Source organism: Cherax quadricarinatus, chromosome 64 (genome assembly GCF_038502225.1).
Source record: "Cherax quadricarinatus isolate ZL_2023a chromosome 64, ASM3850222v1, whole genome shotgun sequence".
Lineage (NCBI taxonomy): Eukaryota > Metazoa > Arthropoda > Malacostraca > Decapoda > Parastacidae > Cherax > Cherax quadricarinatus.
Window position 1 is genome coordinate 9,201,130 of NC_091355.1, and position 14,143 is coordinate 9,215,272.

The following is a 14,143-nucleotide window of genomic DNA, read 5'->3' on the forward strand; positions in this document are numbered from 1 at the left end:
AAGGGCGAGTGGTGCATTGAGGTATCTGTGGAGACAGCGTTATCCATGGAGGCAGAGAAGGGAATGTACGACTAACCATACCCCCGGCCGGGATTGAACCCGCGGTCATAGTCTCAAAATTCCAGCCCGTCGCGTTAGCCACTAGACCAGCTAGCCACAATAAGATTCATCCAACTAGGTATATTTCTACACCATAGGAAGGTTAGCACAGGCACCACTGTGACCACAAATGCAAGTTTTTACAGACGAATCTCCAGCTAGCGTGGCCGTGACGAACTCTAGCTCAAGTCCCTTCACTGCCGTCAACATGACTCAAGAAATCGTAATGACACTATTGCAAACAAACCATACCCCCGGCCGGGAATGTATGAGAGTATAGGAGTACCAACACTTATATGGGTATGAAGCTTGGGTTGTAAATGCTGCAGGAAGGAGGAGGCTGGAGGCAGTGGAGACGCCTGTGAGGGCAATGTGTGGTGTAAATATTATACAGAGAATTCATAGTGTGGAAATTAGGAGTATGTGTGGAATTACTAAAAGTATTATTCAGAGGGCTGACGAGGGGTTGTTGAGGTGGTTTGATTACTTATAGAGGATGGAGCAAAGTAGGAATACTTGGGAGGTGTATAAATCTGTAGTGGAGGGGAGGGATAGGGGTCATCCTAGGAAAGGAGGGAGGGAGAGGTTTTGTGTGCAAGGGGCTTGGACATGCAGCAGGCATGTGTAAGCGTATTTGATAGGAGTGAATGGTTTTTGGGACCTGACAAGCTGTTGGAGTGTGAGCAGGGTAATATTTTGTGAAGGGATTTGGGGAAACAGTTTAGCTAGACTTGGAGTCCTGCACTTTAAAGGAGGGGTGACATCTAAACTGCTACATCTGAGCACCTCTTCAAAGACAGTGATATGTGAATGATGGTGAAAGTGTTTCTTTTTTGGGTCGCCCTGCCAACGTGCTAAAAAAAAAATGTGTAGGTGAGTGTATTTTCTTCGGAGAGAGAATTACAATCATATATCAATTACAGTCCTCTGGAACATGAGCCAGACTGGAGTCCTCGAGGTGGGAAGTAAGGAGCCTGCACTTTTAAGGAGAAATGGGGATGTTACAATTCAGAGAGTTATTTGATTTGCAATGTCTGTGCACTTGTACAATAAAATGCAGCTATTGAATGAATGATGGTGATTTATTTTTTTTTTTTCAAGGGGAGTGGGCACCTTGGCTTAGAATACAGCTGGTGGGGATTAAAAAAAAAAAAACTGGTGACTGGTTCAGTCTTAGTACTTATCTTTTATTATTTCACAAGGTCTGGCTCACTGTCGTGAGTCGGTACTAGTTCATGAGGAGGCAATGCGACAGCAACGGATGTGTCGGGACCTTAAGAAAAAATCTGCTCTGTCTGAAGTGCTATGCTTTGGCCACGAAGCTGCAGTCCACCTTCTTGATCTTTATGAAGAAGAAGAAGATCTGCTCAATGTTCTGGACCCACCACCCATTGCACGTAAGTTGCCAAAACTGGAGATGGAATTCAAGACTAATTTGTTCTCATTAAATGATCTTGTAATTAGGAAAATATCCTTCATGGGCTCATATACATAAACAGTGTGATTAAATTAAGCACCAAGTACTAAACCCATAGGGGGTCACACAGTTCCTAGGAGCATTCTGGTTTGATCCAAAGAAAGGGAGGATAAGTGTAGTTCTTGGATGAAATATTCATTTACCCTTACAAAATATAAGGGATCTGTTGTATGTGTAATATGATAATTAAACAGCTTTTATTGTTTAATTCACTGTTGTATTTAAAATTCAAGTTAGTAAACACTAGTTTATTTGTCAATTAATACTGAGCTATATGTTAATGGCAATGGACTTTTCAGAAGATCTGTAATGGTGAAAAGCTTCCATTTACTTTTACAGCGGCAACAAAGATCCAGTTATCTCTCACTGCTCCGGACTTCTCACAGTATCGTGTAGAGGACGTGTTTAAGCTGTTGGGACCAGTGGCTGTGTTCTCTGCAAAGCATCAGTGGTCAGCACCACGGCCCATCTCAATAACTCGAACACCAACTCAAGGTTTTGGATTCTCAGTGAGGGGGGATGCACCTGTGGTAATAGCTGGTGTTGACAGAGGCAGCCTGGCAGAGGTATGAATAATTATTATTACAGAATTGTCACATACACATACATAAATATAAATACAGAAAACTGATTCCAGATAGTGTGATCTGAACATATTGGCAGTTTATGTTCTAAACAGTACATTTCATTGCCCTGTTGAAAAGATGACTACAGTTGATCCCTGACTTAGGATGTTCAATTTTTGTCTTTGGAACCAATTAATGGCTTAGGAACATGGACTCGCTCTTCTGACATGCAAAACTACTTACTGAATTATTTTTTTTTTATATAAATTTACCATGTGCATGTTTGAAATGGAAAAAAAAAAGTTCATTTTTCATTGGCAGAACTGCTAATCTTTTCTTTTTGTCTGATGGACACTTAAAATAGCAAGGAAATTTTACAAGCTTCCACCTGCATTTAGTATATACAGTGGTACCCCGAGTTTCGGCCATAATTCGTTACAGAAGGCTGTTCGAGTGCCGTTACCGAATGAATATGTTCCCATAAGTAATAATGTAAATTAATTAATCCGTTTCAGACCCCTAAAAATACACTTACAATCATACACTTACATAATTGTTCAAGTTGGGAGTTGTACGAAACTCAGGGTACCACTGTACATACCTTCACTTTCATATATGCTTCTTAATCCTGTAATATTGACTTTCCACCATAGGTCTGGTCTGAAACCAGGCCATAGTGGAGATAATGTCCAGTGCAACTAACAGAAAGCTAATATTTAACACAGCTATTTAAGTACAATATTAGAGGCCAAAAATTGAAAACTATGAGTGGTAGAAGGCAGCTGGTTACACTGTCAGATCTAACCTTGTGGTGTTTAAACCCTGCTATACCACTTATATTCAACAGTGTTACCAGTGTCAATATCACGCTGAGAATTTGGAGGGGTGTTAATGTTGCAGTTTAAAAACTGTAGTGTAAAGCACCCTTCTGGCAAGACAGTGATGGAGTGAATGATGGTGAAAGTTTTTCTTTTTCGGGCCACCCTGCCTTGGTGGGAATCGGCCAGTGTGATAATAATAATAATAAATAAATAAATTAAAAAGCAATGTGGGGTGACCAGTATTATAATTCAGAGAGCAGAAGAGGGATTGTTAAGGTTATTTGCTCATGTAGAGAGGATGGACAAAGATAGGTTGGTGAAGAGGGGTGTATAAATTAGGGTGAGAGGTAAAATTGGGAAGGGTTGCCCAAGGAATGATTGGAGAGAGGCAACTGAGTGTTAGGGGCTTGAGCATCCAGCAGGCTTGTGAGAGCATGTTTGAAGTGAATGGGGACAAGTGATTTTAATGTATATGCTGTTGGACTGTGAGCAGGCTAACTACCATGAAGGGATTCAGAGAAACTGGTTAGCTGGATTTGAGTCCTACCTTGGCAAGAGATGGCTGGGGTTAAAAAAAAAAAAAAAAAAAAAAAAAAAAAAAAAAAAAAAAATTATTAAAACCCTGATTTGGCAGTAGTGGCATTGTATTATTACATTCGTGTGGGGGGGAGGGAGTAACACTTAACCCATAGGGGTCACACAGTGCCCTGGGAAGAGATGGGAGACAATCAGGTTTAGTTCAAGGCAGGGAAGGTCAGGTCCAGTTTCCTGGATTAGTGTGTCCCTATCTGGCATCAAGGAACATCCCTTGAGGTGGGGCAATACAGTAGTTATAGATGAGTGGAATGTGACCAGGATCTCCCTAGCATGGCAAGTAGGCCTACTGTAGCATTTTGTAAATTTTTATTATCAAAAAGAAGCGCTAAACCACAAGGGTGAGTGTTTTGTAAATATAATATGATGTTCTTGACTATAGGAATTACAGTTTATAGATTTCAGCCCTTCAGAAATATTACCCATGAATAAGTTGACCCCCTACTTTTTTGCCAACAAATTTGGCCTTGTGGAAATGAGACACCTATACAACACTCTGAACATTTGGACCTTGACATATACTATATATACAGCAATGTTTTACCTGGCACAAAATTGAAAGTTTGTTCAGCAAATTTGGAGAGGGTTGAAATGAAATCCTAGTCTCTCCACATAGTCTTCTTCACTATTGTATTTTACTTTACACACAAATTTTGAGTAACATAACCCCACAGATTCCAAGAGGGTATATACTATAATTGTTTTACATGGCACATACTTCAGAGTAGAATGCATCCTTAATATAATTTATTTGATGTGGTCATGTCCATATTTTAAGGTGGTATTTGGGGTGTCTTGCAGGAATGCAACCCCTAAATTTACTCTTCACCTATTTATTTTATCTTTGATATTATAATGTTATTTGCTGAAAACTTTTCTTTATTCATTAGAGAGCTGGGATGAATGAGGGCGATTTGGTAGTGTGCATTGGGACCCGTGACGTGAAGTGGCTGCCACACGACGAGGTAGTTGGCCTCATTCGTGATGCAGGCAACACACTCAGTTTAACCTTAGTTACACCTTGTGATAAGAACTATTATAAATTGCCAAAAGTAAGTACAATACCTGACTTTTTAAGTCCTAAATATTTTTAATGAAGTATGCACTTATGTATATATGGGGTGTATATACAGTTGGACTATGTCTCCTGGTACAGACACTAAGTTGTGATAGTGTTTTCTTAAGGGCTATAGTAAAAAATGGTCAATGTATTTAATAAAGTGTTTTGTTATTCTAGCTACTCAGTTTGTCACCTTTCATGTTGGTGCTATTCTTTGCCACCTCTGTATGGCTGTAAAAACACTTTCTGATTATGTACTTTGCACTGTTAAGTTGTTGGACAATTCTCATTTTTAACTTGTCACCAAGCTTATCTTCACATTATTCCCAAATTAGGTAGCTGAGAAGTGAACATATGATAAGTAAGCACAATTTTCAGTAATTAAAGATTGTAGTAACTATCAAATTAAATAAACTAAACCACAATTTGGAGAAAACCTTGTTTTAAACAATGTTTCGATCCATACTGGACCATAATTAATATTAACTAAGGCTACTTCCTCATTTGTAGGTTAGGTAGGATTTGTTCCACTCACAGTATTAACTTTCTTCAAAGCTAAATATTTTGTATGACATTTTCTGTAATTATGTTATTCTCATAATATTGTTCTTGTATTATTTGCAGAGTTTTAATGTATTGTAGGTTAATAATGCATTGAGGTTATTACCATGCATCTCTCTTGGTCTTCCTATCTGTTTGGTATAAATCTCATTATTAACTAGGAATGTGCCAAAGTATCAGCATTGTTGGTATCAGCTGATTTTGATATCAATATTTGTTTAAAATTGAGCATTGGTATTGAGGAGTATTAGATAATTGTGATGGCTTAAAATTTCTTGTTCCATCCCTACTATTAATGTATCTGTTGATTAGTTCTATGATCCGGTAACAATGAGCTAAAATGCTAAAATGTCATTTCTGGTATGCTTTGCCACCTGAGATGGCCATAATTACAGATCTTATCACTGAGGGCAGTGGTTAACCCTTTGACTGTCGCGGCCATATATATATGTCTTACGAGGTACCGTGTTTGACGTATATATACTCGTAAATTCTAGCGGCTTCAAATCAAGCAGGAGAAAGCTGGTAGGCCCACATGTGAGAGAATGGGTCTGTGTGGTCAGTGTGCAACACAAAAAAAATCCTGGAGCATGCAGTGCATAATGAGAAAAAAAAAAAACTCCGACCATTTTTTTAAATTAAAGTGCCGACTTTGTGGTCTATTTTCGTATAGTATTTATGGTTGTATTCTCATTTTCTTGGTCTCATTTGATAGAATGGAAAACATATTATAGAAGTAGAGGTGATTTTGATTGATTTTACTATAAAACGAACCTGGAAATGGAGCTCAAAGTAGGGAAAATGTTTGATTTTTGCCAATGTTCAAAAGTAAACAAATGATGTCATTGTCCAATAAATGTCCAACTAACCATTCTAATATGCAGTCATGAATGGGTTGATGTTATTTATACAATTATTACAGTATTGCAGTAGTCTGCATAATAGTAAGTCTTCTATTTTTTGTCTGAATAAAAATTCAAAATAGAAAGCAAGAGTAATATCAGAGGGGCCTGAAGACATGACTAATGAACAAAGAAAATGTTATTTTAGAGCCAGGAATGTCTGCATTGTTCATTCTGGACCTTATTTTGAAATTGTCATATTTTTTAATTTTCGTGAAATTGGCCAAATTGCAAATTTCTGACCATGTTATTGGGTAGTTGAAATTGGTAAATGGGCAGTTTCTTGTACTCAATCGATAGAAAAAATGGAGTTTTAAAGAAATAGCTATGAGTTTGGTCGACTGGAACAATGGAATTAGCCGAAAATAGGGCTCAAAGTGGGCGAAATCGCCGAGGTCGCTAACTTCGCGAGAGCATAACTCCATCAGTTTTCCATCAAATTTCGTTTTTTTTGGTGTCATTACAATCGGGAAAAGATTTTCTATCATTTCATAAGAAAAAATAATTTTTTTTTTTCTAAATTTTGCAACACCAGGAGACACCTCAGGATTGGGGGTTGCGACAGTCAAAGGGTTAAATACCTTGGCAAATTGAGCCTACATTGTTTCACACAAATACATACATACACTCTTAATTACTTAACATTTATATTCCATATCTATCCACCCAGTATATTCTAAAATACCTTGTATTTTACAGAGCAAAAGTCTTAAGGACATTTCACCACACTCTACCACCAGCAGTAGCAGTGGAGTTAGCAGCAGTAGTAGCAACAGTAGCCATTTTGGCTCGGTTAACAGTTCTACTCTATCAGCCAAAGACAAGGATAAACGCAACAGCTGGAATCCTTTCAAGCGATCAACATCACGAGATAAACTAAAGTCAGATTCTCTTATAGACTGCAATGTTATTTTACGATAATTGGACTTGATGCAGAAGTTCCATTGTTAACACAGTAGCACATTCAGAATTGTTGTTACCAAAACCTCAAATACTGCATGTGCTGTTGTGGAGGTTCCTATTTTTTTCACGTTTTAGTAAGTGAAGGAGCAAAATTGCTATGTAATTGTGTGTGCAACTTAAGCTGCTGGCCCTGCCTTTGACCAATTGATGCAAGACTTGGATACTTATATTTCTCTTTAGGCAGAATGTGACAGACTTATTTGGCAAGATCATTTTGCTGGACAAATTGAACTGTAGTTAAATCTGAAATTTAACTTCACAAAATGTGTACAGTACATCACAAAAGGAAATGTACTCTTTTCATTGATTAAAAATATTACTAACAGAATTTAGTCTGATATTACAGAATTTCATGTAAGGTTAGGTTGCTGAGTTCAGTTTTGGTGCAGTTCTAAAAAATTGCATACCATTTACAATATTATCCTGGAATAACTATTTATCCCTAAGTTAAAATTGGGCTTGTATGGTCATTCTCACTAAACAGTTGTGACATGTCATTCATATTGTAGTACCATATATACTATACTGTATCTGTTTTACATTTTCACTTTGCTGCTATATTCAAATATACCTGAATAAATATTTACAGCTTTTGACAGCACAACTTTACATTGGCGAAGTTGTGTGTACCTTTGCATGCCAGAGAATGTAATAAAACATTTAGTGTTACAAGGTCTGCTTGTACTATTTTGGCTGATATCAGATAGAGAGTGGAGTTGCTTATTTACACCAAGACAGTGATAGTGAATATGATGGAAATAATCATGATAATGATTTTGATACAGGATCAACCAGTCTACATGTCAGCTGCATGTAACTGGACCTCGTACTGATTTTCATTATGAACCTAATTTGTCACTTTTTTTGTTGAATTTTCCAGTTATTTAATGATTTAACTACCCAGCATTTTTCAAGGAAAATTAATGCTAAATATACAAAATACATTCATGGCCTACAAGTGAAGCAAATCCAAAAAATTGTGCAGTGAAAGTCAAGCAAACAAGCCAAATTTTCCTGAATACACACTTTTTTTTTTTTTTTTTAAATCTCCGAGTGATGACCTGTTTGTGCTGAGCACTGGTTTTCAAATATTAATTGTGGTATTCACATGTGTTGTATGCAAATGTATTTGTTATTCACTAAAATTAACATGACAACCTTGCTAAAAATTTTGTACAATACTATAGCTTACCAGTAATCCTACCTAACAAATCAAAAATAGACAGCTTAGTTTGTTATTTAACAGAAGTTAAATTTGTGATGTGAAAACCCTATTGCAGAAATTAACTCTATAAAAATTTCAAACTGGGCTTATCAAAAGTTCTTGCCACAAGCCAATTTAACATTTATTAGAAAACGGCACACTACAGCATATATTGTTAAAAAGATTCACTTTCCAAGATTTGTGCACCAACTGCAAATTAGCAAGCTCTCATAATTAACGTACTCCATTCATGTGATGCCGAACCAGGTGTCATATTAATTATGGTTGATACTTAAGAGGCTTTTTACCCATCAAGAGTTGAAGATGGGATAAATTTGCAACTGCCATAGATTACAGAAAAATTTAGATACAATTTTAACAGTCATATTCTGAAATGTACTTTAGTTAAATACATTTGGCTCCTGAACAAAATTTGTCCTATTTTGAAACCACTTAAACATATTTTAAGTACTTAAATTGTGCTATAATAGTCACATTTCATGATAGCTGGTAAAGGTTGAATTTTAATCATATTTACTGATCATCAAGCTTTAAATTATGAAATGTGATGCTAGCATCGATATTAATTTATGAAGAATTCTGCATGCTGTTTTTAGCAAACATATATGTTGCTTCCTTCTGAAGCACAAAAATACATACTGATTTTGTATAAATACTGTATACCTAAGGAAGATGCTGAAGTGAGAAAGATTTTAACACCACACCTGATGCAGGCATGCAATTGGACTATGACAGACTATAGAGCTCATTTTTTTCACTTCTTCCATACTCCCTCCCTCAAATGTGATATCCAATTTTTCTTTATCTAAAGCATTTCTACCTTTACACACCCAAATTTGTCCACTAACTTTTGCAGATTTTCTTTAGAATCGCCCCAAAAGCACAGTATCATGGTCAAAATGTAACCATGTCAACCCCCATTTTGTATTTGATTCCCCATAATTTAATCCCACCCCTCTCCCCAACACCCTAGCATTTACTTTTACAACCCCATCTATAAATATGTTAACCATGGTGACATTACACATCCCTGTCTAAGACCTACTTTTACTGGGAAGTAATCTCCCTCCCTCCTAACCTGAGCCTCACTATCCTCAAAAACTCTTAGCATTTAGTAACTTACTACCTATTCCATACACTTGCAGCATCTGCCACATTGCTCCCCTATCCACTATCAAGAACTTATTATCCAATACAGTTACCATTACACCAAAATTCTTACCTCATCTTACTTTAGTGATTTAAAAATACATTTGATCTAATCCATATCCTTAGTTATTGATTATACAGCCTTGTATTCATGGTTTGCTTGCCAATATTGTATCTAGTGTCACATCATGCAAGTCATATAAGATATTGTAGGGTGAAGTTTATATCATTTTTGCATATACAGTACTTGATTTGATATTCAAATCATGAGTATTATAAAGGAACTTGAACCAAACCAACAATTGGTTTGAATTAATATCTGCATTTAAAACACCGCTATATATAATCTACATTGTAACACATTTTGTTCTACTGTATATTCACAGATACCTCGAGGGAGGTGCCTTGATGCCAATGTAGGGCCTCTAGATCCCAGAAATTGGGCTATCCTCCCTTTCCTTTGATTTAATCTAATTGCTTACCGTTACCTCAGGCAGTGTATGACCAACAAATTTACCCTTTTTTAAATTTAGGGAAAGTGTTAAACCTTTGTGGGTCATACAGCACCTAAAGAAATGGGAGGCAATCAAGTTTGGTCCATGGAAGGGAGGGACACATCCAGTTTTTTGAATTTTGAGCCCTCAATGGCATCAATACCTTCTTTGAGGGGCCCTACGGGTTTTAATGCTCCCCTGATAACTGTAATAATAATACCGTAATCTCTGTCCAGACGAGTATTTTACATTGTTTAAATTCTTAAAACAGAATATTTTGCCATACATTATACCACAAGATGTTTGTTTTAAGCAAAAAATTGCGCATTACTTGTAATGAGTTTTACTTTTCATACTAAAAGCTTTTCTTCAGTTTTTTGTTCTTTATATTGAATTTTTGGAAGGTAATTGTCATATTGGTATTGTATGTAAACCAATTATTATAATTAGAAGTAACATGTTTGTGAGGAATGTGTTGGAAGAAAACTATCTTGGTTTAAAATAATTGTAAATGTAAACAACTTGATATACCATTAGTAAACTAGTTTCAGAACTCCTTGTCTGTTTATATGTATCTATATATGTATATACACCACACACAGTAAAACTTCTATTTAATGAACTTTGGAAATACAGGACAAAACATACTGGGTCTATTGGTTAAGAAACAACGAACAAAGTATGTGGTTATATGATAGTTTTATCATTATGATTGCCACCTTCTTTTTGATTATAATAATATGATTGCCACTAAACAATCTGCTCTGTCCATCACGATCACCATTACTGACCAACTGCTCCCCCTTCCCCCTTAGTTTTAAATCATGGGTTTACTTGCCTATGTGGTTGTAGGGATTGATTCTTAGGTCCTGGCCCTGCCTCTCAACTTGCCAGATTTACTCCCACCTAGCCTCCTGGGCCTTATACCTGCTCTTAAAATTATATACAGAGCCTGTTTCCTTCACTTTTGAGGTCATCCCACTTCCCAACCACTTTCAAACAGCCTGTCCCTGTATGTTTTTATGAATTGTGTGTGTATATAAATTTCAAGTGAATTAGTCTGTGCTATGGGATGTCTGTATACTTTACATTTGTATTGCACAGTTGTGAGAGTAACGGCCTGAATGATGGTCACCAGGTCCAGCACATCCAATAAATTTTTTTTACAATCTACACCAGGGCTGAATTGTTAATGAAAAACTAATAATAGTGATTGAAAAAAAAAGCTTATGTCAGTTTACAAAGCTATTCCCACTATTACCGGAAAGTGGCATTAGATTAGACATAACCATACACTTGATTTATCATTAGTTGTATAGCTCATGACTTGCAGTAGTGCACTCTATCTACTATTTTCTTGAATCAGCATGGATTTTATAGCCAGTCATGTAGTTAAGTTTCAAAATTACATGTACACACTGTATACTTGACTCATAAAATCATAACTGAATGGAGGGTGACAACCCATGGCAAGCTGGTCTTAAAATCAGCAGGCCAGATTGCTATCCATTGTACCATGCAGACTTCAGAATCATTCAATCTTATTAGGCTGACATAGTACAGTGGATAGTGTACTGGCTTGCTAGTTTTAGGACTAGCTTGCCACGAGTTCCAACCCTCATAGTTACTGCATATATATTTTTTTCTTAAGATATATTTCATCTTGTCTTCTGTAAATAAGTCATCACTTCCTTTTCCATATATAACTGTACTTATCTACTTCATGTTAGTTAAATGTTTATAATTGTTTGTATATATATGTAAATTGCTGTAAATGCATAATAATTTTGCTTCAATGTGTATTAATGTTGAAAATATATAGTATATTTTTAATTTTTGCCATTGTAATATAAGGGAAAATTATAAATTATTTTAGTGATTTGAATTGTGCTGACATGTAACTAATGCAAAAATAACCATTTACATAATGTGACTTGTACATAATAAAATAATTAAAATAAAATGTATTTCTTTTAACATAAGTGGTGAGAGATCATAGGTGGCACCTATAATTTTTTTTTTTTTTTGTAAAGTACAGTAGTCCTGGGTTATGATTTATCCTCAAAGAAATTTGGTTTAGAGTTGTGATGGAAAACTTAATATATGATATGTATACGATGGTCGGCATGCTTGGGCAGGCCTCAGACCAGAGACAAAACAGGGCGAAAGTGATGGAGGGTGGCAAGCAGAGGAGGAAGACTATGTATACAAGTTGTGGGTGGTGAGAAACTAACAGAAAAAAAGTGTAAATATTAAATGTTAAGTCTGTGACTCTTGATTAATCTTTACCTGCCCTGCCCTTCCTGTTACCTTGCCTTACTCTACCTGCCCTAGCCTGCTATGCCTTGGTCTGTCTTATTTGCCCTGTCTTGTGGTCTGCCTGCCAGTTCTGGCCTACCTCCCCTTCTCAACACCATTACTGCACCAACTCTTCAAGTAACGTCGCACTTCCGGGGTCTTAGAACGAATTACCACAAAACCACGTATTTTGGGGTTTTAGTTACGACAGCTTTGAGGTACTATACAAGTGACCACTACATTATAGTATACAGAGATTATACTACTCTAACTATATTATGTACACCATTCCCTTTAAGAAAGGCACACTGATGCAGGAGATTATTACATTCATGGGATGACAGTACTAAACCCATAGAAATCATAAAGTACCTCAGGGAATGGGAGGCAATTGGGTTCAGCCCAAGCAGGGAAGGTAATGCCCAATTCCTTGTTTAACCCCCTCCCCCTCCCCCTCCTCACTGGACAAAAACCTCCCTTGAAGGGTAATGCTGAAGGGCTATTGATCCAAAGAGTTTGAGCTACCCTCTTTTGCCTTGGAATTTGACTGCCTCCAATTCCTCGAGATACTGTGTGGACTCTACCGGTTTAGCACTCTTGCCACAAAATCAATACGTACACCATTTTGGACAAATTTAAAGCACAAATATGAATTTTCATAAAATTTTGAAGAGGTAGTTTTTTAATATTTAGAATTTAACACTTTGGTTATTTTTAGAAAAGCAATCCAAATGTTTAATTCCAAAAAATAATATAATTTATGTAAAACAAAAATATGAAGGTTGGATAATGGATTTCCAAAAACCTCTAAATTTGCCCAACTACTTTTTGTCAACTGTACTAGATAAAAATTGCTAGTTTAACTCACAATCTGGTAGTGTTTACTTCTTGACATGTAAGAGGGTTGATTAAGCCTACTGAGCTGAGGCATGTGGCTATGGCTCTTGCAATGTGGATTCAGAGATGTCAGGAACTGATTGTAGTACTGGAGTGCTCATATTCTGTGGGGCATCTCTGGGCTATTTTACTCTGTAGTACTGTGTGACCCTTACAGGTTTAGCACTTAATTATAATAAAATAATCTGCAGTACTGGTGATATTGCTTGCTTTAGATTCCACTACATGCCAAGGCTTCTTGACTTATCAGAATCCTTTTCAGTGAAAAAGACCACAACTTTACCACTAACATGGAAATGCTCACTAACTCCTACAGTGCTAACTGTATCTTCAAGCTCTTCCTCATCCTCTTGTTATCTGGCTCTCTTTTCTAGGCATTGAGCTCCTTTGGCAATTCTTATGTAGTTGGTTCTTCATCCTCTAACAGCTTGTAGTTTTCTAAAAATCACAAGAATTCATCCCTTGCAACAATTCTGAATTGCTCTATATAGGCTAGACTGGATTCTGTGTAAAAGAAAAAAACGATTGAGCACATGCAATCAATTAGATACAGCCTGGAAGGAATGGCTATCTTATAACACATAAAGCTTCTCAACCACACCATGAATTGGAATGAAGTTAACCTCACACACAAAACTGACAGCCCACATAAATGATGATGAAATCAGCACTCAGAATCCAAGGTAAATTTCAACGTATCTAAAAGCCAGTCGAGACCAAATCAAATTAGCAAGTTTGTACTGAAAATTACATTCCAGCACCTAACTTCATTATACTATATAATTTTTTACCTCAACAGCCACACAAATATGTGGAGATTACTGTATAGTACATTAATCATAAGAAAAAACTCACTTTTGATGATTTCCATAAGCCAGCAAGATGATTCCTTTGTAGAATCAAGTGTCAGAGGTGCTGGTTATGATGGTGCCTGAAGTACTGGGTAGAGTATACAATAATAAAAATAAACACTAAACCTCTATGGATCATACAACAGTACTAGGTGAAGTGCTGACTGTTGTAAAGAAGTCTGATGA

General features: G+C 36.5%; 1 protein-coding gene across 3 annotated transcripts in view; it reads left to right on the forward strand.

Moving 5' to 3' along the window:
• The window catches only part of Rhp (GTP-Rho-binding protein rhophilin), a 197,678-nt gene extending 189,575 nt beyond the window's left edge, over window positions 1-8,103 (forward strand). For 2 of the 3 annotated variants that reach the window (XM_070098747.1, XM_070098748.1), the window contains exons 10-13: window positions 1,302-1,496; window positions 1,916-2,142; window positions 4,448-4,609; window positions 6,780-7,144. In XM_070098747.1, coding sequence (XP_069954848.1) covers window positions 1,302-1,496; window positions 1,916-2,142; window positions 4,448-4,609; window positions 6,780-7,001 — 806 coding nt within the window. In that variant the 3' untranslated portion in view covers window positions 7,002-7,144. Of the gene's footprint in view, window positions 1-1,301; window positions 1,497-1,915; window positions 2,143-4,447; window positions 4,610-6,779 lie in introns of all 3 variants that reach the window. The other variant, XM_053792886.2, reaches the window with a different exon arrangement.
• Window positions 8,104-14,143: the final 6,040 nt, after the last annotated feature.